The sequence below is a fragment of the Neoarius graeffei genome, chromosome 2 (assembly GCF_027579695.1).
Source record: "Neoarius graeffei isolate fNeoGra1 chromosome 2, fNeoGra1.pri, whole genome shotgun sequence".
NCBI lineage: Eukaryota > Metazoa > Chordata > Actinopteri > Siluriformes > Ariidae > Neoarius > Neoarius graeffei.
In genome coordinates this window covers 11,162,955-11,189,315 of record NC_083570.1, presented here as the reverse complement: position 1 = coordinate 11,189,315, position 26,361 = coordinate 11,162,955, and the positions used below count along the sequence as shown (strand labels likewise).

General features: G+C 45.5%; 1 protein-coding gene across 3 annotated transcripts in view; it reads left to right on the top strand.

Moving 5' to 3' along the window:
* The first annotated feature begins 10,480 nt into the window (after positions 1-10,480).
* LOC132880009 (E3 ubiquitin/ISG15 ligase TRIM25-like) overlaps positions 10,481-26,361 on the top strand; it is a 76,004-nt gene continuing 60,123 nt past the window's right edge. For 2 of the 3 annotated variants that reach the window (XM_060913761.1, XM_060913762.1), the window contains exons 1-3: positions 10,481-11,109; positions 24,004-24,099; positions 24,228-24,461. In XM_060913761.1, the coding sequence (XP_060769744.1) occupies positions 10,519-11,109; positions 24,004-24,099; positions 24,228-24,461 (921 nt within the window). In that variant the 5' untranslated portion in view covers positions 10,481-10,518. Of the gene's footprint in view, positions 11,110-24,003; positions 24,100-24,227; positions 24,462-25,628; positions 25,697-26,361 lie in introns of all 3 variants that reach the window. The other variant, XM_060913763.1, reaches the window with a different exon arrangement.

The following is a 26,361-nucleotide window of genomic DNA, read 5'->3' as shown; positions in this document are numbered from 1 at the left end:
TGTAACTATATGTGTATATGTTGATATTGAATATAGTACAAGGGAAATACTAGTTTACTATATGTTGATATGTTGTGCTGCTTTCCTATTTTTTTTCTCAGCACTTTGATGTCTGTCCTGTCTCTGTCCACGTATGGGAGAGTGAAAAACGTAATTTCAACTCCTTTGTATGACTGGTGCATGTGAGGAAATTGACAATAAAAGTTGAACTTCAACTACACCAGCGCGTCCTCAATCTCACATAACCTGCTACAGCTTTACCCTCCTAGTCTTTCTTGCTGTTAGGACTGGGACTGTTTTGGCCTCTAGAAGCCGCTGTTATTTCCTTTTCTTGTCATGTTTGTTTTGGCCTCTAGAGGCTGCCACTGTTTCTGTGTTTTATGTTTGTTGTTTTCCATGTGTCTTGTGCCCCGCCTAGTCCTCATTAGTGTCACCTGTGTCCTATTTTAGTTTGTGTATTTATACCCCTGAGTTCAGTCCTCACTCTAAATTGACCGTAGGTGTGAATGTGAGTGTGAATGGTTGTCTGTGTCTATGTGTCAGCCCTGTGATTACCTGGCGACTTGCCCAGGGTGCCTTTCACCCGTAGTCAGCTGGGATAGGCTCCAGCTTGCCTGCGACCCTGTAGAAGGATAAAGCGGCTAGAGATAATGAGATGAGATGAGTTCAGTCCTCTTGTCATGGAGTCTTTGTGCTGTCATGTTTAGCTCCAGTTATCTCTGTTCCGATTTCCTCGTCTATGTCCTTGTGTTCTTTGTATTTTTGCTTTCTTTTGGACTTTGTGGATTTTGTTTTTTACTTTTTGGATCTTCTGAGCATTTGGATTTTTACCCCTTCTTTTCTGGTTATTGGCTTTTGTATTGACTTTGAACTTTTGGATTTTTTATTTTTTCCCTTATATCTTCTGAGCGTTTTGGATTATACTTTTTGGATTTTTTGCGTGTAAATATTGTAAATAAACCTTTTGATACTTTTTCTACTTCCGCCTCACGCCTCTGCATTTGAGTCATCCCCCTGGTGGCCTAGTGGGGGTTTGCTGGATTATCACACCAGCGAACCAGGTTCGAATCCCAGCAAAACCCTAACAGAAAGACTCCGTCATGACCGACTAAGCAGAGGCTGCTTCAACTGTCTACCCGGCCAACCTTCAGGGAATTATGGCAGCTCCGACACGCTTCGGAGCGACCATGGACACTCATGGACGAACGCTCACAAGCCAACATGAGGCCCTTGCTCGCCACGAGGTACTGCTTCAGCAAATTGGGAAAACCCTGGCACAGCTGACACCTTTGCCTGCATCTCCTGCTCCAGCTCCTGATCCTGATCCCGCCACACTGTCTCCTTCACCTCGCGAACCCAGCCTTCCTGCACCACAGAGGTATGATGGTGAGTGCCGGGAGTTCCTTACCCAGTGCCAACTCACCTTTGAGCTCCAGCCTACCACCTACACTATGGATCGCCGCAAGATCGCCTTTGTGATAACCTTGTTAGCTGGTAAGGCACGAGCTTGGGCTACTGCTATCTGGCAGAGACGGGGACCCGAGTGCTCCGATTTTGAACTGTTTACTGAAGAGATGCTTTGGGACTTTGACCAGGCGGACATCAGTACCAATGCAGCCAGAAAGCTTATGTCCATCCGGCAAGGAGGAAGCGTCGCAGACTACGCCATATCGTTCCGGACGCTCGCAGCAGTCAGCGGATGGAATGAGGCTGCCCTGGTTTCAGCCTTTCACCATGGTTTGTCTGACCCCATCAAGGACGGCCTGGCCTCTATTGGATGCCCAAGTGACCTCGAAACTCTGATCTCACATTCTACTCGTCTGGACAACAGGATGAGAGAACGCCGCCAAGTCCTGAGCCCCCCCAGCCTCCCTACCTCTACCTGGAGCCCGTCTACCTCCTCCAGTGACTGTCCAGAACCCATGCAAGTGGGTCATACTCGCCTCTCCGCATCTGAGAGGGAGCGCAGAAGGAGGGACAAGTGCTGCATCTACTGTGGCAAGCCTGGTCACTTCCAAGCATCATGTCCCGAACTCTCGGGAAAAGGACCGCCCCGTCCAGCCGAGGGAGGGTTGTGACGGGGCCTACCCTCTCTCCCGGACTCCCTGGCCAAGGAATCTACATCCCGGTCTCCATCTCCTGGGGTGAGTCCGTCCACTCTTGTCAAGCCTTGTTAGACTCAGGGGTGGCTGGGAACTTTATGGATATTCACTTCGCCCAAAGTATCAATGTCCCGACTGCACCTCTTGAAGTCCCACTGTCTATGTCTGCCCTCGATGGCCAAGCGTTAGGTGATGGAAGAGTCACCCAAGTTACTTCTCCAGTCTCAAGGTCACAAGGAAGAAATATCCCTGCACCTGATTCCTTCACCTGAGTTCCCAGTTATTCTAGGCCTTCCTTGGCTTACTCGCCACAACCCTCGCGTAGACTGGGTAACAAGCCAGGTTGTGGAATGGGGCCCTGCATGCCATGCCTCTTGTCTGCTCTCTAGCTCTCCTGTGTCTCCTGCCGAGCCCCCTGATCTCACCGAGTTATCTCAAGTTCCCACAGAGTACTGGGATCTCAAGGAGGTCTTCAGCAAGAGCAGGGCCGCCGTTCTTCCTCCACACCGGGCCTACGACTGTGCCATCGACTTGCTCCTTGGGACTACCCCTCCTCGTGGCAGACTGTTTTCCCTCTCTCAGCCAGAACGCAAGGCCATGGAGGAATACCTCAAAGATGCCCTGGTCTCTGGGTTCATTCGACCCTCCACCTCACCTGCTGGTGCCGGCTTCTTCTTTGTCGGCAAGAAGGATGGGGGGCTCTGACCATGTATTGACTACAGGGGCCTGAACAAGATCACTGTGCGCAACCGATATCCCCTTCCGCTGATGTCCACAGCATTCGACCTGCTCTAAGGCGCCACCATCTTCACCAAGTTGGACCTACGGAACGCATACCACCTCATCCGTATCTGACAGGGAGACGAGTGGAAGACTGCCTTTAACACCCCGTCTGGGCACTACGAATACCAGGTGATGCCCTTCGGACTCACCAACGCACCAGCTGTTTTTCAGGCCCTAATCAACGACGTCTTGAGGGACATGATTAACCTGTACATTTTTGTCTACCTCGACGACATCCTTATTTTTTCCAAGACCGTGCAGGAGCACCGCCACCATGTCCGCCAGGTTCTCCAGAGGCTGCTACAGAACAATCTGTTTGCCAAGGCCCAGAAATGCGAATTTCATGCTCCCGAGGTCTCCTTTCTGGGTTTTATTGTACGGACAGGCCAACTCCAAATGGACCCAGCCAAGACCCTGGCCGTCCGGGACTGGCCCACTCCCAAGTCCGTCAAAGAGGTTCAGCGGTTCTTAGGATTTGCTAACTTCTACCGCAAGTTTATCAGGAACTTTAGTTCTGTAACAGCACCCATGTCGGACCTCACCAAAGGGACAGGTGGATCTTATGTCTGGTCTCCTCAGGCGGAAAAGGTGTTCAAAGACCTCAAGGACCGCTTTTGCACGGCGCCCATTCTGGTCCTCCCAGACACCTCCCAACCATTCATCGTGGAGGTGGACGCCTCGGACAGTGGTGTCGGCGAGGTGCTCTCTCAATGTTCGGAAGGAAAGCTGCACCCCTGCGCTTACTTCTCCCACTGCCGGAGTCCTGTGGAGTCCCGGTACGATGTGGGGGATCGAGAACTGCTAGCGGTCAAACTGGCCCTTGAGGAGTGGAGGCACTGGCTGGAGGGAGCGCAACATCCATTCCTGGTTTGGACTGACCACAAGAACCTGGAGTACCTCCAGCAAGCCAAGAGACTAAACCCATGACAGGCTAGGTTGGCCCTGTTTTTCAGTCGGTTTGACTTCACCCTCTCGTACCGCCCCGGCTCCAAGAACACCAAACCTGACGCACTGTCCAGGCTGTTCTCTGCCACTAACAGGGAGAGTGAAATCGGGCCTATTATCCCTGTGTCCCGGATTGTGGCCCCTGTCCGCTGGGGTATTGAGGAGGCCGTCCGACGAGCCCAAGGCCAGGACCCCGGTCCTGGGACGGGGCCACCAGGCCTCTTGTACGTCCCACATCAAGCCCGGGCCAAGGTTCTCCAGTGGGGTCACTCTTCCCCTCTCACCGCCCACCCGGGAGCTCGGAGGACCCTGGACTTCCTGAAAAGATGCTTCTGGTGGCCTAACATGGAGAAGGAAGTAAGGTCATTTGTCCTGTCCTGTGAGGTCTGCACCAGAACCAAGAACCCGCGACAGCGTCCCCAGGGTCTCCTGCATCCTCTGACCATTCCCCGGCATCCCTGGTCCCACGTGGCAGTCGACTTCATCACAGGTCTCCCTGAGTCTCAAGGTAACACTGTCATTGTGGTTATAGTCGACAGATTCTCGAAGGCCTGCCACTTCATACCACTGTGCAAACTCCCTTCTGCTCTTGAAACAGCCAAACTTATTTTTAATCATGTCTTCCGAGTCTTTGGTCTCCCACAGGACATTGTCTCAGACCGAGGGCCCCAGTTCTCCTCCCGAGTGTGGCACGGGTTCTGCAAGGTCATCGGAGCCACTGCCAGCTTCTCCTCTGGGTTTCACCCACAGTCCAATGGCCAGATGGAGAGGCTCAACCAGGACCTGGAAACCACCCTGCGAGGCCTGGCTATGGATAACCCGACATCGTGGAGCACCTGGCTGCCATGGGCAGAGTACACCCACAACACCCTGCAGCCATCGGCCACCAAGCTGTCGCCATTCCAGTGCCAATTCGGGTTCCAGCCACCTCTGTTCCCGGACCAGGAGGAGGACGGGGGGGTGCCCTTGGTCAACCAATATGTGAGACGGTGTTGCAAGACCTGGAGCAAGGTCAGGAAGACCCTCATCCAGACCTCCAGAACCAACCAGACTCAGGCCAACCGCCATAGAAGACCTGCCCATGCTTTCCGCCCTGGGCAGCGGGTTTGGCTGTCCACTAAGGACCTTCCGCTGTGGGTGGAGAACTGCAAGCTTGCTCCTCGCTACATTGGCCCCTTCAAGGTGGTGCGCAGGGTGAACCCTGTCGCCTACCGGCTCCAGTTGCCCCGGACTCTGAGGATCAACCCCACATTCCATGTTTCCCTGTTGCGGCCCGTACTGACGTCCACGTATGCCCCTGCCCCTAGGAACCCCCCACCCCCCCGCATCTTCCAGGGTCAGACTGTGTTCATTGTGCATCGCCTGCTTGACTCCCACTGGGTCCGCGGCGGGCTTCAATATCTAGTGGACTGGGAGGGTTATGGTCCTGAGGAGCGCTGCTGGGTTCCCGCTCGGGACGTCTTAGGTAAAGAAGTGTGTCGGGACTTCCATTCGGCCCATCCGGATCGCCCTGGGAACGTCAGGAGACGCTCCTAGAGGGGAGGGTCCTGTTAGGACCGGGACTGTTTTGGCCTCTAGAGGCCGCTGTTATTTCCTTTTCTTGTCATGTTTGTTTTGGCCTCTAGAGGCCGCCACTGTTTCTGTGTTTTATGTTTGTTGTTTTCCATGTGTCTTGTGCCCCGCCTAGTCCTCATTAGTGTCACCTGTGTCCTATTTTAGTTTGTGTATTTATACCCCTGAGTTCAGTCCTCTTGTCACAGAGTCTTTGTGCTGTCATGTTTAGCTCCAGTTATCTCTGTTCCGATTTCCTCGTCTATGTCCTTGTGTTCTTTGTATTTTTGCTTTCTTTTGGACTTTGTGGATTTTGTTTTTTACTTTTTGGATCTTCTGAGCGTTTGGATTTTTACCCCTTCTTTTCTGGTTATTGGCTTTTGTATTGACTTTGAACTTTTGGATTTTTTATTTTTTCCCTTATATCTTCTGAGCGTTTTGGATTATACTTTTTGGATTTTTTGCATGTAAATATTGTAAATAAACCTTTTGATACTTTTTCTACTTCTGCCTCACGCCTCTGCATTTGAGTCATCCCCCTGGTGGCCTAGTGGGGGTTTGCTGGATTATCACACCAGCGAACCAGGTTTGAATCCCAGCAAAACCCTAACACTTGCAGCAAAGTCATCTAAAACATCATCATATGATAACTGATTTGAGACCATATGGTTGATGCTTATAATGGCAAGTCCACTGAGGCGGTGCACTCTTTATTATGCAAATTATATTAGTAATTCATACTGTATATTAATAATGGTAGGCTATCAATTGTATTGTCTAATTGTTTAATACAATGAAATGCAAATTAACAGAAGGCAAAGAATTAGTTAACTGCAGTATAATATAGCATGTGAGAATGCCAAGTTATGCTCTAACATTAATTATGTACACTGATATAATGTTATCCATTGCTTTGCTGCATAGCCTAGAAAACAAGTGGTTAATGACGTTATCAATCATGGTTTTTCAACAGAAAAATAATATCAACATCATCTTTACTGAGTGTGACATTACCTCTGTCTTTGTCGTGTTTTTCCTCCTCTTCTTTCCTTTTCTTTCTCCCCTGGGCTCCTGACAATTTTGGATGTTTTGACATTTTTTCAGCTTGCATTAAAGCATGACCATCCTCCCCAAGTAGTAGTCTAGCATATGTAAAGCCTGGTCGGACGAGAGGGGGCGCCTTGGGAAAGTAACAGGTCTATTAATGATAATAATAATAATAATAATAATAATAATAATTATTATTATTATTATTATTATTTACTGAATTCCTCACCACCCGCTCGGTGAGTTGCTTTTGTGTCTTCTTCCTGTACAGGAGAGAAAGTGTGCCATTTATGCTATTTGTAAAGAGAACACATCTGAGTGCTTGTTTCGTTTCCCTGCAGTCTTGACGCACTGAGATTGTTTCTTGTTTTCAACGCATTTATTATATTTTCCTCCAGGAAGCTCTTCGCAACATGGTTGCTTGAATGAGCTGCTAAACTGTCATTTTAATGAGAAAACAGATCAACAAAGCAACTTTGTTTTATTAAAAAAAAACATGCCAGGCACCATTGGAATATCTCGCTGCGAAACGTGTTCGGTGCATAAAAGACCTTTACTTCAGCCCAGACTGCTCAACGACACCGACAGACTGCTCCAAGTGCAGCCATATTCAAAACAAGCAACAGATCTATGTCAGTTATCTACGTTATGCAAAAACACTCTTTAGCCAACAACACTTAGGCTATTACATGGCCAAAACAGAGAATAGCCGCAGATGCGCACATGCGCGCCCGAAGACACACTATAGACAGGGCGAACCACTGTTGAGTGCTTATTGTTTCATGATTAACAACCACCACCACCCTGCTTTTTTTGACAAATCGCACCCTGACTACATGCTTTGCTGTACAATTAAATTAGGCTAAGACATTATAATGCTGACTCGTTTTCAGAATAGTGGAAGTCATAATTTTTCTCCCCCCGTTTCTGCGCCCCTGGATGGACGCAGCGCCCTTAGCATTTGCCTATATTGCCTATGCCACGGGCCGGCTCTGGTCCACTTAAACTGACAGAGCGAGCAAGGAGAGCACTGGTCAGAGAAGCAGCCAAGAGGCCCCTGATCACTCTGGAGGAGCTGCAGAAATCCACAGCTCAGGTGGGAGAATCTGTGCACAGGACAACTATAAGTCGTACACTCCACAAATCTGGCCTTTTTGGAAGAGTGGCAAGAAGAAAGCCATTGCTGAAAGACAAGCATAAGAAGCCATGTAGGGGACACAGCAAACATGTGGAAGAAGGTGTTTTGGTCAGATGAGACCAAAGTTGAACTTTTTGGCCTAAATGCAAAGCGCTGTGTGGCAAAAAACTAACACTGCTCATTACCCTGCATACACCATCCCCACTGTGAAACATGGTGGTGGCAGCATCATGCTATGGGGATGCTTTTCTTCAGCAGGGTCAGGGAAGCTGGTCAGAGTTGATAGGAAGCTGGATGGAGCTAAATACAGGGCAATCCTGGAAGAAAACCTGTTGGAGGCTGCAAAAGACTTGAGACTGGGAAGGAAATTCACCATCCAGCAAGACAATGACCCTAAACATACAGATAGAGCTACAATGGAATGGTTTAGATCAAAGAATATTTGTGTGTTAGAATGGCCCAGTCGAAGTCCAGACCTAAATCCCATTGAGCATCTGTGGCAAGACTTGAAAATTGCTGTTCACAGACGCTCTCCATCCAATCTGGCTGAGCTTGAGCTATTTTGCAAAGAAGAATGGACAAAAATTTCAGTGTCTAGATGTGCAAAGCTGGTAGAGACATACCACAAAAGACTTGCAGCTGTAATTGCAGCAAAAGGTGGCTCTACAAAGTATTGACGCAGGGGGGCTGAATACTAATGTACATCTCATTTTTCAGATTTTTATTTGTTTAAAAATTTGAAGACCATTTATCATTTTCATTTCACTTCACAATTATGTGCTACTCTGTTGGTCTATCACATAAAATCTCAATAAAAAACTTTTAAGTTCATGGTTGTAAGGTGGAAAAATGTGAAAAAGTTCAAGGGGTATCAATAAGTTTGCAAGGTATGTGACCAGCCCCAAGAATGCATGTACCTGTCGCTTGTTGGTGGCCCGGGAGTAATTCTGGACAGCCTCACTCTTCTTTGTTTGTGGTTTGAGCAGCCCCTGGCCAATGCAATAACCCAGGGACTGTGTTTGAGTCAGCCCTAGATGGCACTTTCAAGAGTTGGCAGTGAGCACAGCCTTCCTTAGCTCCCCCAGGATGGTTTTGAGGTGGTGCATGTGGCTGGCCCAGATGGACAAGTGGATAATGATATTGTCTTTGTAGGCTATTGTGAACTCTCTGTGGAGATGCTGGAACATTGCTGGCACCCCATGGAAACCGAATGGGAGGACCCAATACCACCAGTGGCCAGATGAGCTGGTGAAAGCAATATTTGGCTAAGCCAAGGGCATCAGTGCCACCTGTCAGTAGTCCTTGGTGAGGCTGAGGGAGGATATGACTCCTCAAATGGTCGAGTTGTCCACCCTGGGCAAGCGGTAGCTGTCAAAGTCTGAGACAGCATTGACCTTCCTGAGGCCATTGCAGAGTCTCAGACTTCTGTTGGGCTTGGGCACTGCTACAATGGGGCTTGACCAGGGGTTGATGGACTCCTCACTGATTCTGTCCCACAGTATTCAAGTCAATTCCTCCTTGATCGCACGAGGCCGTGCCTATGGGATGTGATGGGGTGCTGTAGGAACACTATCCCAAGGGGTCTTGTTGTGTTGGATCAGGCATGTCTGAGCTGGTTCTGCTAAAACAATGTCCCTTAACTAGTCCAGTAGGTCTCCCAGTTCCTGGCATTGTTGGCTGGTGAGGTCCGCACCTTGCTGAACTACAGTGCACCAGGTTGGTCATGGAGAAACAGACGCATGGGCTGAGAGCAGTGGGAGAGGCTTGAGCCAATGTTTTCATTGTTTAACATGGTAAATTTGTGTGCTCTTTCTCTTACTTGGTTGTTGCAGGCGATAGTTGACAGGGCCGACTCACTCCAACAGAGAGAAGAGGCCCTGCCACTGTACAAGGAACTTGCAGTTGGCAATGGGGACAAGCAGTAGGATGCAGTTACTGTGGTGGAACTCCTGGGGCTGGGCAGAGTGGTTATAAAAATGGCTCTGTTCAGCCTGGGCAGTGAGCATGTGCTGGTGGATGATGGGAGCCACTTTCTCAATGCGGTCCTACATCTCCTTCACATGCTTGATGGTGGTTCAGAAGGGTGAAGCCTGCTCTTCCTAGGCTTCTTTTGTCTTCTCCTGAACAGGAGCTCCAATGATGCGAAGGCTGTTGATGCTTGTGGAGTTTCCTGGAAGAGGCCATGGTGGACCAGGAAGTAAGAAGGGGTTGCCATGGCTGCTGGTCTCTGCTTTCCATGATGTGCACCTGCCCCTAACAGTTTTTTAGCTGGTCATCCTGCTTTTGCCCCTGCCCAAAGTTTACTTCTTGAGTCACCTGCTAATACATACGAGAGAGAGGGTTTGAGGTAGTGTCTCACTCACTCAGCTCAGCAGGCATTTTGGGTGCCCTCATCTCCACAGCCATTACTTTGTAATGTGTGCAGAATATGCTTTTGCATTGTCTTGTTGAAATATCCCTGGAAAAGATGTTGTCTTGAAGGCACCATATGTTGCTTCAAAATGTCAGTCTACATTTCTGCATTAATGCTGCCATTACAGAAGTGTAAGTTACCTTTGCCAAGGGCAGTCGCACAATCCCATACCATGACAGACCCTGGCTTTTGGACTTGTTGCTGGTAACATCAGATGGTCCTTTCTGTCTTTGGTCCAGAGCACACATCATCCATTTCTTACAAAAAAGACCTGGAACACTGACTTGTCTGACCACAATATAGATTTCCATTGTATGATGGTCCATCCCAGATGCCTGAGAGCCCAGAGAAGTCAACAGTGCTTCTATATTTATACAATGAAAGGAGATGAAATGGTTAACAAAGAAGTATTCATAACATCTCTGTGTTTGTGCTCCTCCTGCTGGCTCCCTCTTTTACACACACAGGACCAGGAAGTACCTCCTCATTTTAGAGAAAAAAACCATGACCTCTTTTTCTCTCTGTGTGAATTAAGGAAAATGGCTGAGGCCAGCATTTCAGTGGATCAGGAGCAGTTCAACTGTCCAGTGTGTCTGGATCTCCTCAAGGATCCGGTGACTATCTCCTGTGGTCACAGTTTCTGTAAGGTGTGTATTAATGGCTGTTGGGATCAGGAGGATCAGAAGGGTATCTACAGCTGTCCTCAATGCAGAGACACTTTCATCAGAAGGCCTGTTCTACGCAGAAACAACATGCTGGCTGAAGTGGTGGAAAAACTGAAGAAGACTGAAGTCCAAGCTACTTCTCCTGCTCACTATTATGCTGGAGCTGGAGATGTGGAGTGTGATATCTGCACTGGGAGAAAACACAAAGCCATCAAGTCCTGTCTGGTGTGTTTAGCTTCATTTTGTGAATGTCATTTGAAACCTCATCTTGAAGTTCCTGCTTTGAAAAAACACACATTAATTGCAGCTTCAGCAAAACTACAAGAGAAGATCTGCTCTGAACATAACAAGCTGACTGAGATCTACTGTCGTACTGATCAAAACTGCATCTGTTATTTGTGTACAATGGATCATCACAAAGGTCATGACACTGTCACAGCTGCAACAGAAAGAGCGGAGAAACAGGTGAGAACTAGAAAACTTTCCAGAGTTAAATCATCTTAATTATATTTTGGCGGCACGGTAGTATAGTAGTTAGCACTGTTGCATCACAGCAATAAAGTTCTGCGTTTGAGCCCAGTGGCTGACGGGGGCCTTTCTGTGTGGAGTTTGCACATTCTCCTTGTGTCTGTGTGGGTTTGCTCTGGTTTCCCCCACAGTCCAAAGACATGCAGTTAGGTTTACTGGCTACTATAAATTGTCCATAGGTGTGAATGTGTGTGTGAATGGTTGAGAGGAGAAAACCTCTATAATAATCCAGTAGAAGGCAATGGGAACCCACTACTGTAATTTTTCCCCCGAAGGTTTGGTGGCTGAAGCTGTCAGTGCAGACCTGCCATCAGGCAGAACACTAAAGACGGAATTATATTTTCCCATCTAGAAACAGGTACTTTCATCAGTTATATGATTTGAACTCTAATTTCAATGTGTTTATCAATCAGAAGGATTCTGCAAAAGCTAATTAAAATTGTATGTGTTCTGGTTAATAGAGGGTTAAATTTATCTTCACTGACAGTCGTAACTGATCTGGTCAGATCAGTGACGGAACATTTTAGCCAACACCAAACTGTAACAGGCCAAGGCAGGTGAACACATGCACGCGCACAGAGAGAGAGAGAGAGAGAGAGAACAAACTTTTTTGACCTTTCAAATCATTTAATGTAAACATTTGATAAAAGACAAAGTTATTTACACACTCTTAAGGACCTAAAACATGGTCCCTTAGTGAGAAAAAGTGGCAGGATGGAAGGTGCATGTGAGGGTCATTCAAGTAAATGATTAAACTGAATTCTATCCTCTCTCCACCATACATATGATATTCTTGCGGTACAAGATATTCCTGAATGTAGTTAGGTCATTTCTTCGTAATAATGAAACTGAATTAGTATGCAGGATTTGACTAAAAAAGTAGACTTTGCGTATGTTGTCAAATGAGTTACTTTCAAGTTTATTCTTTTGAATCATGTAGCCAATTTGGCTTGAACAATCATGAAATTAATGAGCTGATATTTAAACCTTTGCTTTCAAGAATGTCTGTCTGTATCCTGGAATAAAAAAAATATCAATAGAAAAGTTTTCATCAAACTTTTGTCAAACCATTAGGGAAAGCCATGGTCTAATGGTTAGAGAAGCAGCGTTGGGACCAAAAGGTCACTGGTTTGATTCCCTGGAGCAGCAGAAATGGCTGACATGCCCTTGAGCAAGGCACCTAACCCACAACTGCTTCCCAGGCTGCTCTGGGTATGTTGTACATTGCTCTGGATAAGAATGTCTGCTAAATGCCATTAATGTCAAAGATATGAAATAGACTTTTCAGCACCGTCAACAAAGGTTTTAGTCTTGTACAGTTCATGAAGGCATGAAAAACAGTCTCTCTCTCTTGCCACAAAACTGGACATTCACTGACCTCTGGATTAAGAACACAGATAAAGGAGTTGACTGCAAATAGCACCCTGAAACATTCACCACTGCAAATCCCCACCTTTTTTTGTGAGGGGAAGTTTGTAAAGTGATCTCCATTGTGGTGTGTCCTCTGCTTTTAACTAAAGAATAGTCTGCCAAGGTGTATCAGTTCTCTTATCTAAGACTTTTTTTGTTGAAAGACTTGGCACACAGTTTATATAGAGCTTTCCCCAAAGCTGGATTTGGTCCTATGAGCATGAGGCTTTCCATTTGTAGAAGGGGACCTGAGCATTCTTGACGATGTGGTGTGATTGTGAGAGCTGGTGGCAGATCATTGCTGTTAGGAGAGGTAAGACTGTTGCAGTAATTGAGTCAAAACTGTCCTTTGAAAGTGTGGTCTTCCATACAGAAAGAAGACCAGTCACAGTCCTGAAAGATTTAATCCCCAGGCAGATGGCTATTTCTTTCTCATTGTTATAATCAGTGCTGGTAAAGTCCAGTAGCTTCTTAAGCATAACAATCCCGGTTTCGTGCAGATTGAAAGCAAGAGCAGGAAAATGCCCGTCACATGTAGGGTCTAACATGGATGTAGCGGGTCCCAGCTTGGTCTCCGCTGACAGATATATAGGTAATCCCCTGAAAGGAGCTGGAAATATAAGACAGAAATCAGCGAAGCAGGACAACTGTTGCTCATTCTCCATTCATCTGGATTATGTTTATTCTCACTTTCATTTTACCCTTTTTCACTGCAATCATGAATTATTTCTGTTATTATGTCTGCATTAAAGCACTGGTATTAACCATTTTAGATAACATTCACATTAAATGTATATACTTTCATATTTTCAAGAAATAAACATATCAAAATTTGTATAAAACCAAAGATAAACATTTTCCCTTTTAATCATGTCATCTGTCCATCACCAATCATGTATACACTTTTCTCTCAAACACACATCTTCATTATCTCTCATCAAAAGAGTATTTTCTTTAACTGTACATAAAGTACATTAAGTACATTAAGTGCTCACTTAATATAACAGAATAAATCTCTCTTGCAGTTAAACTAGTTCACATTTACACAACTGAACACAAACTGAAATAATAAACATGGCTGACTCATAGCTTGACGCTTTAACCCGTGAACTTATTGTTTACAACTGACGTGTGCCCTTCACCAAGGCTGCAGCCATAGCTGGCCTTAAAGGACATGGGACATGGATTTTTTTCTGGGTATAATTATGTATAAAGGACATAAATAATGCCATCTAAATCACTGCAGGGCGTCAAAAATGTGAAAATCATCACATTATTCAACTTTTTTATACATCAGCGTAAAACAATGATTCTTTAATTAGCTAGGTGGTCACGTGACCCGTGACGTCACAAAAACTTTCCAAGGAGCCAGCACTTGGGAATCTAATGTAAACAGGTTACCGAAATGGACACCATTGACAGTGACATTCCCGATGTTTCACAGAGATGTGAAGTTAGACCCTATCAATTCGAACCGATAGCTGGAAATTCACATGAACATGGATCTTGTCTTTACTCTGATGGGTCAGATGATTCTGAGAGTGAGAGTTCATTCAATCCCCATGAAACTGAAAGCGGTCAGCTCGATAACACTTCCTGGTAAGTTAAAAACAATTCTGCTCAAAGGCTAATGATCTGTTGAAAGAAGTATTATTTTTGTATCATACATTGAAAGTTCATCATAGATCTAGCTAAAGTCCGTTGCAAGCTAGTTTTTTTTTGCTGATATTTTTCGAGATTGATTGAGATACAATGCTTCCAGAGTCCGAGATGAAAACATTCAAAATGGCGAAACGAGTCAGAATTATGATAATCAATAATTGATACACCCAAAATTATAATCCTAATCCTTACCTCGGCTTTCAGTCGCTTAGCGAATGCACCTCGGCATTTTTCCGCATGAGACCCATGGTAAAACCACACTTCCAGGAGGGGCTGCCATCTGCCTCCCAAGCCGGCCGAGAGCGCTCCTCGTCGGGCACGGCCAGGCGGGCGAATGCCCTGGGCCGTCCGCCCTGTCTAAAAAATAATGGTACAACTCCAAGTGAAGGTATCAATGCGCTGTCGAAGCGCGCAGAAGGTGTTAGTATGCCTGTCATTATAGTGCGGACTTTCCATAGCATAGAAAATCGCCACGTTTCAATTTGTGTAACTGAATTTGTTTTATGTCACTGGTCATATAAACCTACGTAAACAGGAAAAACGCAGAAGAGTTTGGTCGCATCTAACTACAGCCCCAAAAAATACCATTGGCCATACTGAGCCTAGCTACATTGCTAACAGGAGTAACAGCGCGTCTGACTGACTGGGAGGTCGCACAAAGCTCGGAGAGGTACGGATCAGCTCGTCTCAATTCAGATAACAGCATATTTCATTATGAAAGTACGGTGGACTGTTCCTATTTAAATGTTTAAATGTTACAGGATTTCTTGACTGTCTCTACAGTTGTAGGAATGTTAGGCCCTGTATATTATGGCGCCATCACTGCCTCCATGAACCCGGCTATACGGCCTCTTAAATTTGGCTTGGCAATTAATATCGCTCAGTACCTGAGTATTAATGTTGAAAGAATCCTCAGTGAAATGGTCCGAACACAGTTTGTGGGAAACAGTAGGTGCAAAGTTTTTTCTACGGCAGTAGTGAGCCCACACTTTCCTCAGCTTCGGGTCCTTGGGGAATGCAAAAAAAACTTACTCCAGGGCATTTCCCATTGGAATTATTGCAACCATAAGCAGCACAATACACCATGATGTCCAATGTACGTTAAAGACTATAAAAACAATTTTCTTGTCATTCACTTCTCCATTCATCTACCCGCTTGTGCTGTGCCCGAAAGTTTTTGTGACGTATGATCACGTGAAAGCGGCTCTTCTGGTTGTAAAATATGCATATCGGAGCTCGAGCAGAAATGCCATATAATCATCACGAATATAACGATTTTGCTGAATTTAATAGATGATTTTGTATTTGTTGATGCAATTAATTCATATTTTTAATGGAAAGAAACTGATATAGCGTGCATTTATGTTTCATGTCCCATGTCCTTTAACCTGCACATTTAGCATTAGCTTCAGCATTTCAAGCAATGCACTACACACACAACTGGTTTTCACACAGTACAGTAATAGCCCACAAATGCCCAATTCAAATAATGTGCCACACACACACACTGATTTTCACACATACAGTAATACTGGGCTGCCAACCCTCATGCAATGAGCGTGAGACACATGCATTTGATTGTCTTCACACGCTCACATGCCATACCTCCAATTTCTCACGCTAGAAAAAAATCTAGTTTATCTATCTGATCTAGGCTACCCATTGCGTCGCGCCAACCACTTGCGATCGATCAATTACGTCTTACGCACGGCTAAACAGGCAGAGAGGTGTTCCCTTCTGTACACACTCCCCTATGGTAGGTGGCGCATCTAATGATGCTGCACTCGCCGGAAGTTGGATAATTGCCTACCGTCAATTTAGAGGAAGAGGAGAGAGAAGAAGGTATCTGAGTTGAAGACGGGTGTCTCAGACAGGTTTGTACATATGCACGCCAATGTGTGGTGTTACTGGCGTAATTATGAACTTATATAAAGTTTCTTAATCGTTTTAGCCTATAAGTATTGTGAGAATATTTAATGCCATATCAAGAGCTGTGTACTAGGCATGCTAAATCATTATAGGCCTACTGCCGTGCCACAGCCTCTATCTTCCCCAACAAGCAGCACGGGAGAGCACCTTCTTAGCACATGTTTATTAAGGCGCATTTTTAGTTTGTTTATTGTATGTTATCATACTTTATGACTTTATTTGAAGCCATACTGGAAATGTTGTAAAATAAAGCAAGTAAGAGATAATATGACAAATGCAAGAAGAGCCATTAGCCACCATACCTATTGTTTATTTACAGGGTATTTATTTTTAATTATTTATGATGTATGTAATTGCTCAGTTAAAGTAAATAAAGCATGGTCACCTGTAATATCAAAGAACTTGAACTTGTGAATAATTAAAAAAAAGACAGAGAACAATATACTGAGGAGATAGGGTTTCAAAGAGGGCAAGACGGGTAGAGAATATTTGTCAGATAACAGGCCCTGACGAATGCTCTATTACAGTGGTTCTCAAACTTTTTTCACCAAGTACCACCTCAGAAAATACTTGGCTCTCCAAGTACCACCATAATGATCAACATTAAAATACAGTAGCGTAGTAGGCCAAAGTATTCATTAAAAACAAGGCGGAGGTTTTATTTAACAAGTATATTTAATATTGGTATGGTAAACACAGCAGTTCCCCGATTGTGTGAGGCTTACCGGCTCTGGTGATCAGGAGGCTGGCACGATATGAAGCTTCCTGTGCTTTGGCTACGGGTGTACCATAGGACAGAATGGTGGACTTGGACTGCTTCAGTTCATCACATTTTCGTAAAAAAAAATCCATTGGTTTGTCCTTTAGTGCTGTGTGTTTGGTTGTAAGATGCCATTTGAGATGCGACGGTTTCATGGACTCATTGCTCAGAACGTCCCCGCATACAACACACTGCGGCCTGGGCAGCTCCCCTGTCCCGCTCCAAATGAATCCCAGTTTTATGTATTTTTCGTCATACTTCCTCCTCACTGGTTTCTGCCGTTTGCTAGCAGTTCTGGGGCTGGTTTTGCCACTGTCGTTAGCATCTGCGCTCGGCTCACACACGTCCTCTTCAGTTCTCCCTCTCCCCTGATCCACGCTCCCATTCGAGGATTTAAGCCATGACAGTAATTTTGTCCTACTCGTCATAATTAGCAAAGCCACCTCCACCTTTTCCCATCACAGCCTAGTCTACCAATGGCGGATAACCGTCTGTCAGCGGAACCGGCGGGAATGCGTACGTACGCTACGTATGGCTATCCAGAAGCACTTGCAAACTTTTTAAAATTATTAACTTAATTTGTATCTCCTTTCATTTTCTTGTCCTCAGTTGATAAGATATTTTCATCCATTCGGATATTATGGATAGTATTTCACGTTTTATTTTTTTTAAATTGTATTTATATTTAATTAAGTAATTCTTTGGCGTACCACTAGAATGGAGCCCGCGTACCACTAGTGATACGCGTACCACAGTTTGAGAATCACTGCTCTATTACTAATAAGAAACATAGATAAGAAATAAATTAATAAGAAATATGTTAATATAGCTTATTTAAGTATGACCAAAATTTTTAAGCCCAAATTTGTGTGCACATTCCCACCTATGGCCAAGGTTCAGCTTTTTGTGTTTCAATACTGTTCAAACTTAATCATTTTAATGTTTCTTGTAGCACATGCACATTTTGCTTAAGCCTCGGTCACAACCGGACGTACGATTTTTTGGCCGTGCGATTTTTGGCGTTTCCCAAATCGCTGCGTTTTTTTTTTTGTTCGTGGAGAATGTAGTTGTGGTGACCATGAAGGAGTAAGATCACCGCGCACCCAACGTACAACCCGGAAGTCGAACGTGCGTACCACGCACGAAATCTGAGGCTGCTCGGACGTACGGCTGTCACTTCATTCGTACAGCCAACGCACCTCCAAACGTGCACTAATCATACTGACCGTGCATTCCATGCAGGCTTCGTATGAAGGTTGCAAGAACTGCGCACGATCTGTACATTGTGCGTACCAACGGCGTTCGTTTGTCACACTGCGGCGATTGGAGAGGGTTATATATATTTTAGCATACTTTGGTTTCTCACTGTGAAAATGGCAATCCCTCCGCAAAGACTTCGTCTCAAACTCCTGGCCTGCTGACCACTGTCATGGTCTTCATCCTCCTCCTCACTGCTCCTTGTCCTCTCTCTCTCTCTCCTCCCTCTCTGCCGCAGTCTCTCTCTCCTCCGTCTCCAGGGGCGCTTTATCAACACCCGTGGCCCAGGGGCTACTGGGTTTTTTGAGGCCCCTCATAGGCTACCTGTCAACCCTACCCTTACCATTGGCCAGGAAAACACTCTTATTTTATTTGCAATACGTGTTAAGCATTTACAGTGTAAGCGCGTAATTAGCCTAGAAGCCTACGATAGGTTACGTTTGGCTCAGCGTAGCTGTGCAAGGCCCACGCTCACATTGCTCAACACATCCGACCACAGAGGGAGAGAAGAACGCGCGCATTATCATTACAGAGCCGGTTCTGATTATTACCACGGACAGGACAGTGATACTGCGTAACTTTCACGCAGGGGCATGGCCAGAGATAACCACACAAGCGCACGTGCGCTATAATGTAGACCTATGTGTTGTAAACATAAAACACACACACCTACAGACAAGTCCTTTTAAAAAATAAAATACATAAAAATAGCTTGGCGGCATGAAAACAAACATTCACTGCAAGTCAAGGTACTTGGCTTGGTGGCCACATGAAACGTAAACACCATGGACAGCGGCCAAACTCATAACTCTACAGACCGAACTACACGAAACCAAGTCCTACTAGGGTCTATTTTACCAATCTATGTTCAAGCATCATGCAAGTCTTCCTTCTCCTTGAATAAGACCATGCATTCAACTGCCTTTTTGACATGACTGCATCGAAATACCACTTGCAACAATATTTCACGCACTCCATCAAGAAAAAAGTTAAACATGATGAACATGGGCATACTGTTTTGAGCATACGATTTTTAAAAAGAAACTAGCTACAACCCCGATTCCAAAAAAGTTGGGACAAAGTACAAATTGTCAATAAAAACGGAATACAATGATGTGGAAGTTTCAAAATTCCATATTTTATTCAGAATAGAACATAGATGACATATCAAATGTTTAAACTGAGAAAATGTATCATTTAAAGAGAAAAATTAGGTGATTTTAAATTTCATGACAACAACACATCTCAAAAAAGTTGGGACAAGGCCATGTTTACCACTGTGAGACATCCCCTTTTCTCTTTACAACAGTCTGTAAGCGTCTGGGGACTGAGGAGACAAGTTGCTCAAGTTTAGGGATAGGAATGTTAACCCATTCTTGTCTAATGTAGGATTCTAGTTGCTCAACTGTCTTAGGTCTTTTTTGTCGCATCTTCTGTTTTATGATGCGCCAAATGTTTTCTATGGGTGAAAGATCTGGACTGCAGGCTGGCCAGTTCAGTACCCGGACCCTTCTTCTACGCAGCCATGATGCTGTAATTGATGCAGTATGTGGTTTGGCATTGTCATGTTGGAAAATGCAAGGTCTTCCCTGAAAGAGACGTCGTCTGGACGGGAGCATATGTTGCTCTAGAACCTGGATATACATTTCAGCATTGATGGTGTCTTTCCAGATGTGTAAGCTGCCCATGCCACACGCACTAATGCAACCCCATACCATCAGAGATGCAGGCTTCTGAACTGAGCGCTGATAACAACTTGGGTCGTCCTTCTCCTCTTTAGTCCGAATGACATGGCGTCCCTGATTTCCATAAAGAACTTCAAATTTTGATTCGTCTGACCACAGAACAGTTTTCCACTTTGCCACAGTCCATTTTAAATGAGCCTTGGCCCAGAGAAGACGTCTGCGCTTCTGGATCATGTTTAGATACGGCTTCTTCTTTGAACTATATGACAGGCGTACTAACACCTTCTGCGCGCTTCGGAAGCGCATTGATACTGAGCTCCATATCAATGCGCTGTCGAAGCGCGCAGAAGGTGTTAGTATGCCTGTCATTATAGTGCGGACTTTCCATAGCATAGAAAATCGCTACGTTTCAATTTGTGTAACTGAACTTGTTTCATATCACTGGTCATATAAACCTATGTAAACAGGAAAAACGCGGAAGAGTTTGGTCGCATCTAACTACAGCCCCAAAAAATACCATTGGCCATGCTGAGCCTAGCTACATTGCTAACAGGAGTGACAGCGCGTCTGACTGACTGGGAGGTCGCGCAAAGCTCGGAGAGGTACGGAGCAGCTCGTCTCAATTCAGATAAGAGCCAGGGATGTGATTTGGGGCTGGTGAAATTATCTGAAAATTTTAGGCGGGGGTCTGGGGGCCGCAGGCCCCCAGCTGGTCCAGGGCAGCGCCCTGGTGGGGGGATAAGGGGGGAAGCCCCCCAAAGCTCCTGGGTTTTGGGGTTTTCTGACTTAAAAATTGTACTAAAATGGCAAGCAAAACACAAGAAAAAACTTGTCATGATTAAGCCAATTTAATGGTCAGCATGCAACTCTGACACACACGCTCACTCTCTCTCTCACACACTCTCTCACACACTCACTCTCACTCACACACACTCACTCTCACACACACTCACTCACACACACTCTCACTCACACTCTCTCACACACACACTCTCACTCACTCACACACTCTCACTCACTCACACACACACTCTCTCTCACTCCCCCCCCCCCCCCCCAAAGAACCAGCGTGAGCAGGGCCCGCTAGCCCCGCGCCTCGGGACGTAATTCGCCCCGAGGCGAGCCGCGGCGCTCCGCTTAGGTTTCGTTTCTATCCCGGGCTCCAGCCCGACTTTGGACGCTCGTAGCTCGGGCAGGGGAGGTCCCAGTATCCCCAAACTTGACAGCCAGAGACCTCTGCCCTCTCCCCAAAGAACGAAATCGCTGAACAAATGTCTCACAGTCTTATGTCCAATGTCTGTAGCAACCTCTTTCTCCAACCATTCCCAGCGGAACTTGTTTTTCACTATTCTGTCGATTTCTTTAACTCGATTTGCATCTTTACGCTCGATCACGGAGGCTGCCATCTTTCAACTCTTTGTTTGAAGTGAGCTTACGTACAGCTATCTAACAAGCGCGTTCATTGGTTGTTACAGAGCGATGGGCCAATCACGTACCTCGTTTCATCTCAATGACGTAATTACGTCAATGAGATGAAACGAGGTACGTGATTGGCCCATCGCTCTGTAACAACCAATGAACGCGCTCGCTTCAAACAAAGAGTTGAAAGATGGCAGCCTCCGTGATCGAGGCATAAAGATGCAAATCCGAGGCTGCCGTCTTTCAAACAAAGTCAGAACGAATAGGATACGAATGTGGATTTGAGGGAAAAATCGGAAACATTTTTTTTTCAAGTTTTGAGGTGAAAAAAGCGGAATTCCGCGAATTCGCGGAAAAATCACATCCCTGAAGAGCATATTTCATTATGGAAGTACGGTGGACTGTTCCTTTAAGCCAAAACTTGGTGCTTTTGTTGGCCACAAGCTGAAGGCCAGGCAAGTCAGGATGTGTAAGAATGTAGGTATGGCACAGCAGGCCACTCCAAAAATCCACCAGAATGCAGGAACATCTAAATCCAAAATCTTAACAACCCCCCATTGTCCATCTCCAGCTGGACGACCCACAAACAAAACACCAGAATGCAGGGGGACAAGTGAATATCAAACTGGATACAAAATTCCCACTTACTGCGTGGTGTGCAGAAAAATTTTGCTGTCAACCCCCCCCCCAAAAAAAATCTCACTCCAAGGAATTTCGAAAAGTTGGCAGCCCTGAGTAATAACCCACAAATACCCATCTCATCTTATTATCTCTAGCCGCTTTATCCTTCTACAGGGTCACAGGCAAGCTGGAGCCTATCCCAACTGACTACGGGCGAAAGGCGGGGTACACCCTGGACAAGTCGCCAGGTCATCACAGGGCTGACACATAGACACAGACAACCATTCACACTCACATTCACACCTACGGTCAATTTAGAGTCACCAGTTAACCTAACCTGCATGTCTTTGGACTGTGGGGGAAACCGGAGCACCCGGAGGAAACCCACGCGGACACGGGGAGAACATGCAAACTCCACACAGAAAGGCCCTCGCCGGCCCCGGGGCTCGAACCCAGGACCTTCTTGCTGTGAGGCGACAGCGCTAACCACTACACCACCGTGCCGCCCCCCACAAATACCCAATTCGAATAATGTGACACACACACACACACACACACTGATTTCCACATATACAGTAATAACCCACAAATGCCCAGGAGCCGAAAGAAACAAACGAAAGTAAACATATGGCTTCAGTGTCGGACGCCATTTTCCCCACTACAATAGTCACGCACCATGACACTTTACTTTATTTACACACTTAACAAGCTTTTAGCTTATAGACCACACATCACCGGGGATTCATATTAGCTTATAAACATCTGAAGTCACAGAAAAAGTGAGTAAACCTGCATGTCTTTGGACTGTGGGGGAAACCGGAGCACCCGGAGGAAACCCACGCAGAAATCAGAATAAGACAGAAATCAGCGAAGCACGACAGCAGTTGCTCATTCTCCATTCATCTGGATTATGAGTCCCAGTGACGCCGCCGGTAAGTGCTGCCACCCAGTGTCCATTTCACGCAACAGCATGTCATTGTGTGTTTCTCTGTGTGACTTCTTATTCTGAATTAGACGGACTACAATAAAATAATACAATAGCGATAAACAAAAAGTGACTCTCAGAGGAAATGAAACAACAATAATAATCTCAACAAAACACACATTTTGTGAGTATTACATGGAGCCATGGATAAGAGGCTATTGAAGTAACCAATAGAGTGAGTTTGTATTCCAGTCTCTCCCTACTTTGATGTGTGACCATACCTTCAAGAGATTACTATAGAACACAGGGACCACGTCATGAGGTCCACTTTTAGCCAAAAGAGTATTTTGTCCAATCCCAGGTTTCCAAAAGTTTGGAGTGTGGCATAGGCTATGTCCTTCCTGTTGGGCTGTGTATCACCAGTCAAGAGTCTTTGGATAAACTGCAGGTGGTAGGCAACAGTCCTGCTCTGCAGGCGAACAAGTCCATGTCCTCCTTCCTCTCTTGGTATAAATAAAACACTTTGGGGAAACCAATGTAAGTTGTCCCAGAAGAAATTAACATGGATAGTCTGAACTTTGGACAGAACATTAATAGAAGGACCCGTACTTGCTAAATGATGCCAAAGGGATGAGGGAATAAGGTTGTTTCTAATAAGAATGTGTCCTTTATAAGACAGTGTCTTAGCAAGAAAGCTTCATTTGTCAAGCCTACCTTTTACCTTCTCTGTGATGTGTTCAAAGTTTTGTCTCAGGAAATTTTCATCACCATGGAAAACACCCAGATATTTAAAACCATCCTGAGATCATATGAGCCCAGATGGCAGCTTGGGGGTGCCAAAGAGCATGATGGTACTCAATCCAGTTTACTTTGGTGGAGGAGAAGGATATAAAGTCATCAAAAATGTACATCATATTCACATCCCTCTGGTTACTGACAAAGATAACATTGTTTGCATAGGCAGTGGTAACAGTTTGGGGAAACACCACACGTGATGGTCAGGTGTCTGCATACTTTTGACAATATAGTGCAGAAAATAGCCCTTTAAAGAACACACACAGTAACATTCACAGTGAAACATGAATGTACTTTTAACTAACATTAATATGGAACCAGTTCGTTCGTACTGTATAAAAAGCTGAATGTGTTTTATTTCTCCTCAGAGCGAGTTAAAGGAGGAGCAGATGAAATCCCAGCAGAGAATCCAGGAGAAGCAGAAGAAGGTGCAGGAGCTGAAACAGGCTGTGAACACTATAAAGGTGAGCAGTGAGCAGAAACAGAACTGCTCCAAGAAACACACACAACATGGACAACGAGTCATTTACAGTCTCAGTAAGAGAAGGAATGATCGACGAGCTTTAAATCTTGTGTATGTGTGTCCTAACAGCTCAATGCACAGACAGCAGTGGAGGACGGTGAGAGGATCTTTACTGAACTGATCAGCTTTATGGAGAAAAAGTGCTTGGAAGTGACCCAGCTGATCAGAGATCAGGAGAAGGCTGAACTGAGTCGAGTTGATCAACTCATGGAGCAACTGGAGCAGGAGATTGCTGATCTTCAGAGGAGAGTCACTGAGCTGGAGCAGCTTTCACACACACATGATCACATCCATTTCCTCCAGGTAACACTCGCTGTCTGATCTACAGAGCCAGCTGTTCCTCACACACTCTCTAAAACACCTTTCATTAAGGGAACAATAAATATCCTTGTGTAACATCACAAGTGTGTTTGGTGTTATCCTGAGATCAGATGACCTCACAGTTCATTATGGTTTGTTATTATTAATTCTGCTTAGCTCTTTAACTCAATTTCTGTCCTTAGCTAAGTTCAGTAATATTTGTTTGTGACTAGTGATCGAGTAGCTATGACTCAATTTGTCTGGTGTATTTATTGTGACAGTTGAGTAATGAAGGCTCATAGCAGCCACAAACATTAACCAGTGTATCTAATCATACATTGGAGTGGGGCATAGCCATTTAGGACACTAAGGCTCCCTGTTGTTCAAGTTACAAGGAGTTTTCTGAGGAGATGCAGAAGGTTTTTGATCAATCCCCTGAGGGCAAGGAAGCAGCAAGATGACTAATGGAGCTGAAGCAAGGCAGTCAGTCAGTTTACAACTACGCCATTGAATTTCACACTCTGGCTGCAGTGGTGGATTGGAATGCCAGTGCATTGCACAATGCCTTTTTTATGGGTTAAATAACTCTATTTTGGATAAGATCATGTTTCATGACCTCCTAGAGAGGCTGGATGGCTGAGTGAACCTTGCAGATCAGATGGACACCCACTTATGTCAATGTAAACAAAGCAGAAGCCTTAGGTTTGAGCCTGAGGTCATCATCACTCTGTTTGATGCTATCGTTTCCACTGTATCTGAGCCCATGCAGTTAGGCAGGATCCAGGTCACTCTGGAAGAGAGAAGGTGCCACCGTGAGACCAGGTCCTGCTATTTCTGTGGAAAGTCTGGACTTTTCATTTCACATTATCCTTTAAAAGAGCTTGCCCACCAGCAGCAGCAGGGATATGGGTGGGCATACTGACACATTCTTGCCTTGCCTAGAGGTCTGTGTTTCATGTAAAACTCATTTTCCAGGATAAGAGTCACCCAGTTAAGGTTCTCATTGACTCTGGGGCAGACCAAAGCTTCATTAAGACTGCTTTGGCTGAGGAGCTTGGGATCACCTTACAGAAGTTAGGATGTCCCCTAGTCACCAGAGCACTTAATAGTGCCAAACTCATTCCCATTTCCCATGTAATGGAGGCTGTTATTTTGAAAGTCTCAGGGAAGCGTGTGGAATCTATCTCTTTCTTCATCATGAATAACTCTGATATACCCATTTTCCTTGTCCTCCCATGGTTACGCCTACAAAATCCTCATCTCAGCTGGGGTGATGGAACCGTCCTTTCCTGGAGTACGCACTGCCTGGCCACCTGCTTGTCTTCAGCTCAGACTCCTCTGGTTTCTCAAGTCACCAGTCTTGATGAGACTATCAATCTTTCTGATGTTCTTCTGGAGTACCTGGACCTTTGTCAGGTGTTTAGTAAGGCTCTAGCCACCTCTCTTCCTCCCCATTGGGCTTATGCTTGTGCCATCAAACCGTTACCTGGAACTACACCTACCAAGGGTCACATCTATACTCTCTCTCCTTCTGAGAAGGAGGCCATGGACAAATATGTCTCTGAGTCTCTTGTGGCTGGCATCATCTGGCCCTCATCATCTCCAGTTAGAGCAGGTTTCTTTTTTATAGAAAATAAAGACAAGTCTCGCAGGCCCTGCATTGACTATTGAGGCCTAAACGAGATCACTACCAAGAACCGTTAGAAGAAGAAGAACAACAACTTTTTTTTTTATCACACGTACACTTAAGCAGAGTGAAATTCCTCTCTGCATTTAACCCATCTGAAGCAGTGAACACACACATGCATGCACACACACATACCTAGAATAGTGGGCAGCTATGCTACAGCGCCCGGGCAGCAGTTGGGGGCTAGGTGCCTAATTCAAGGGCACTTCAGTCCAA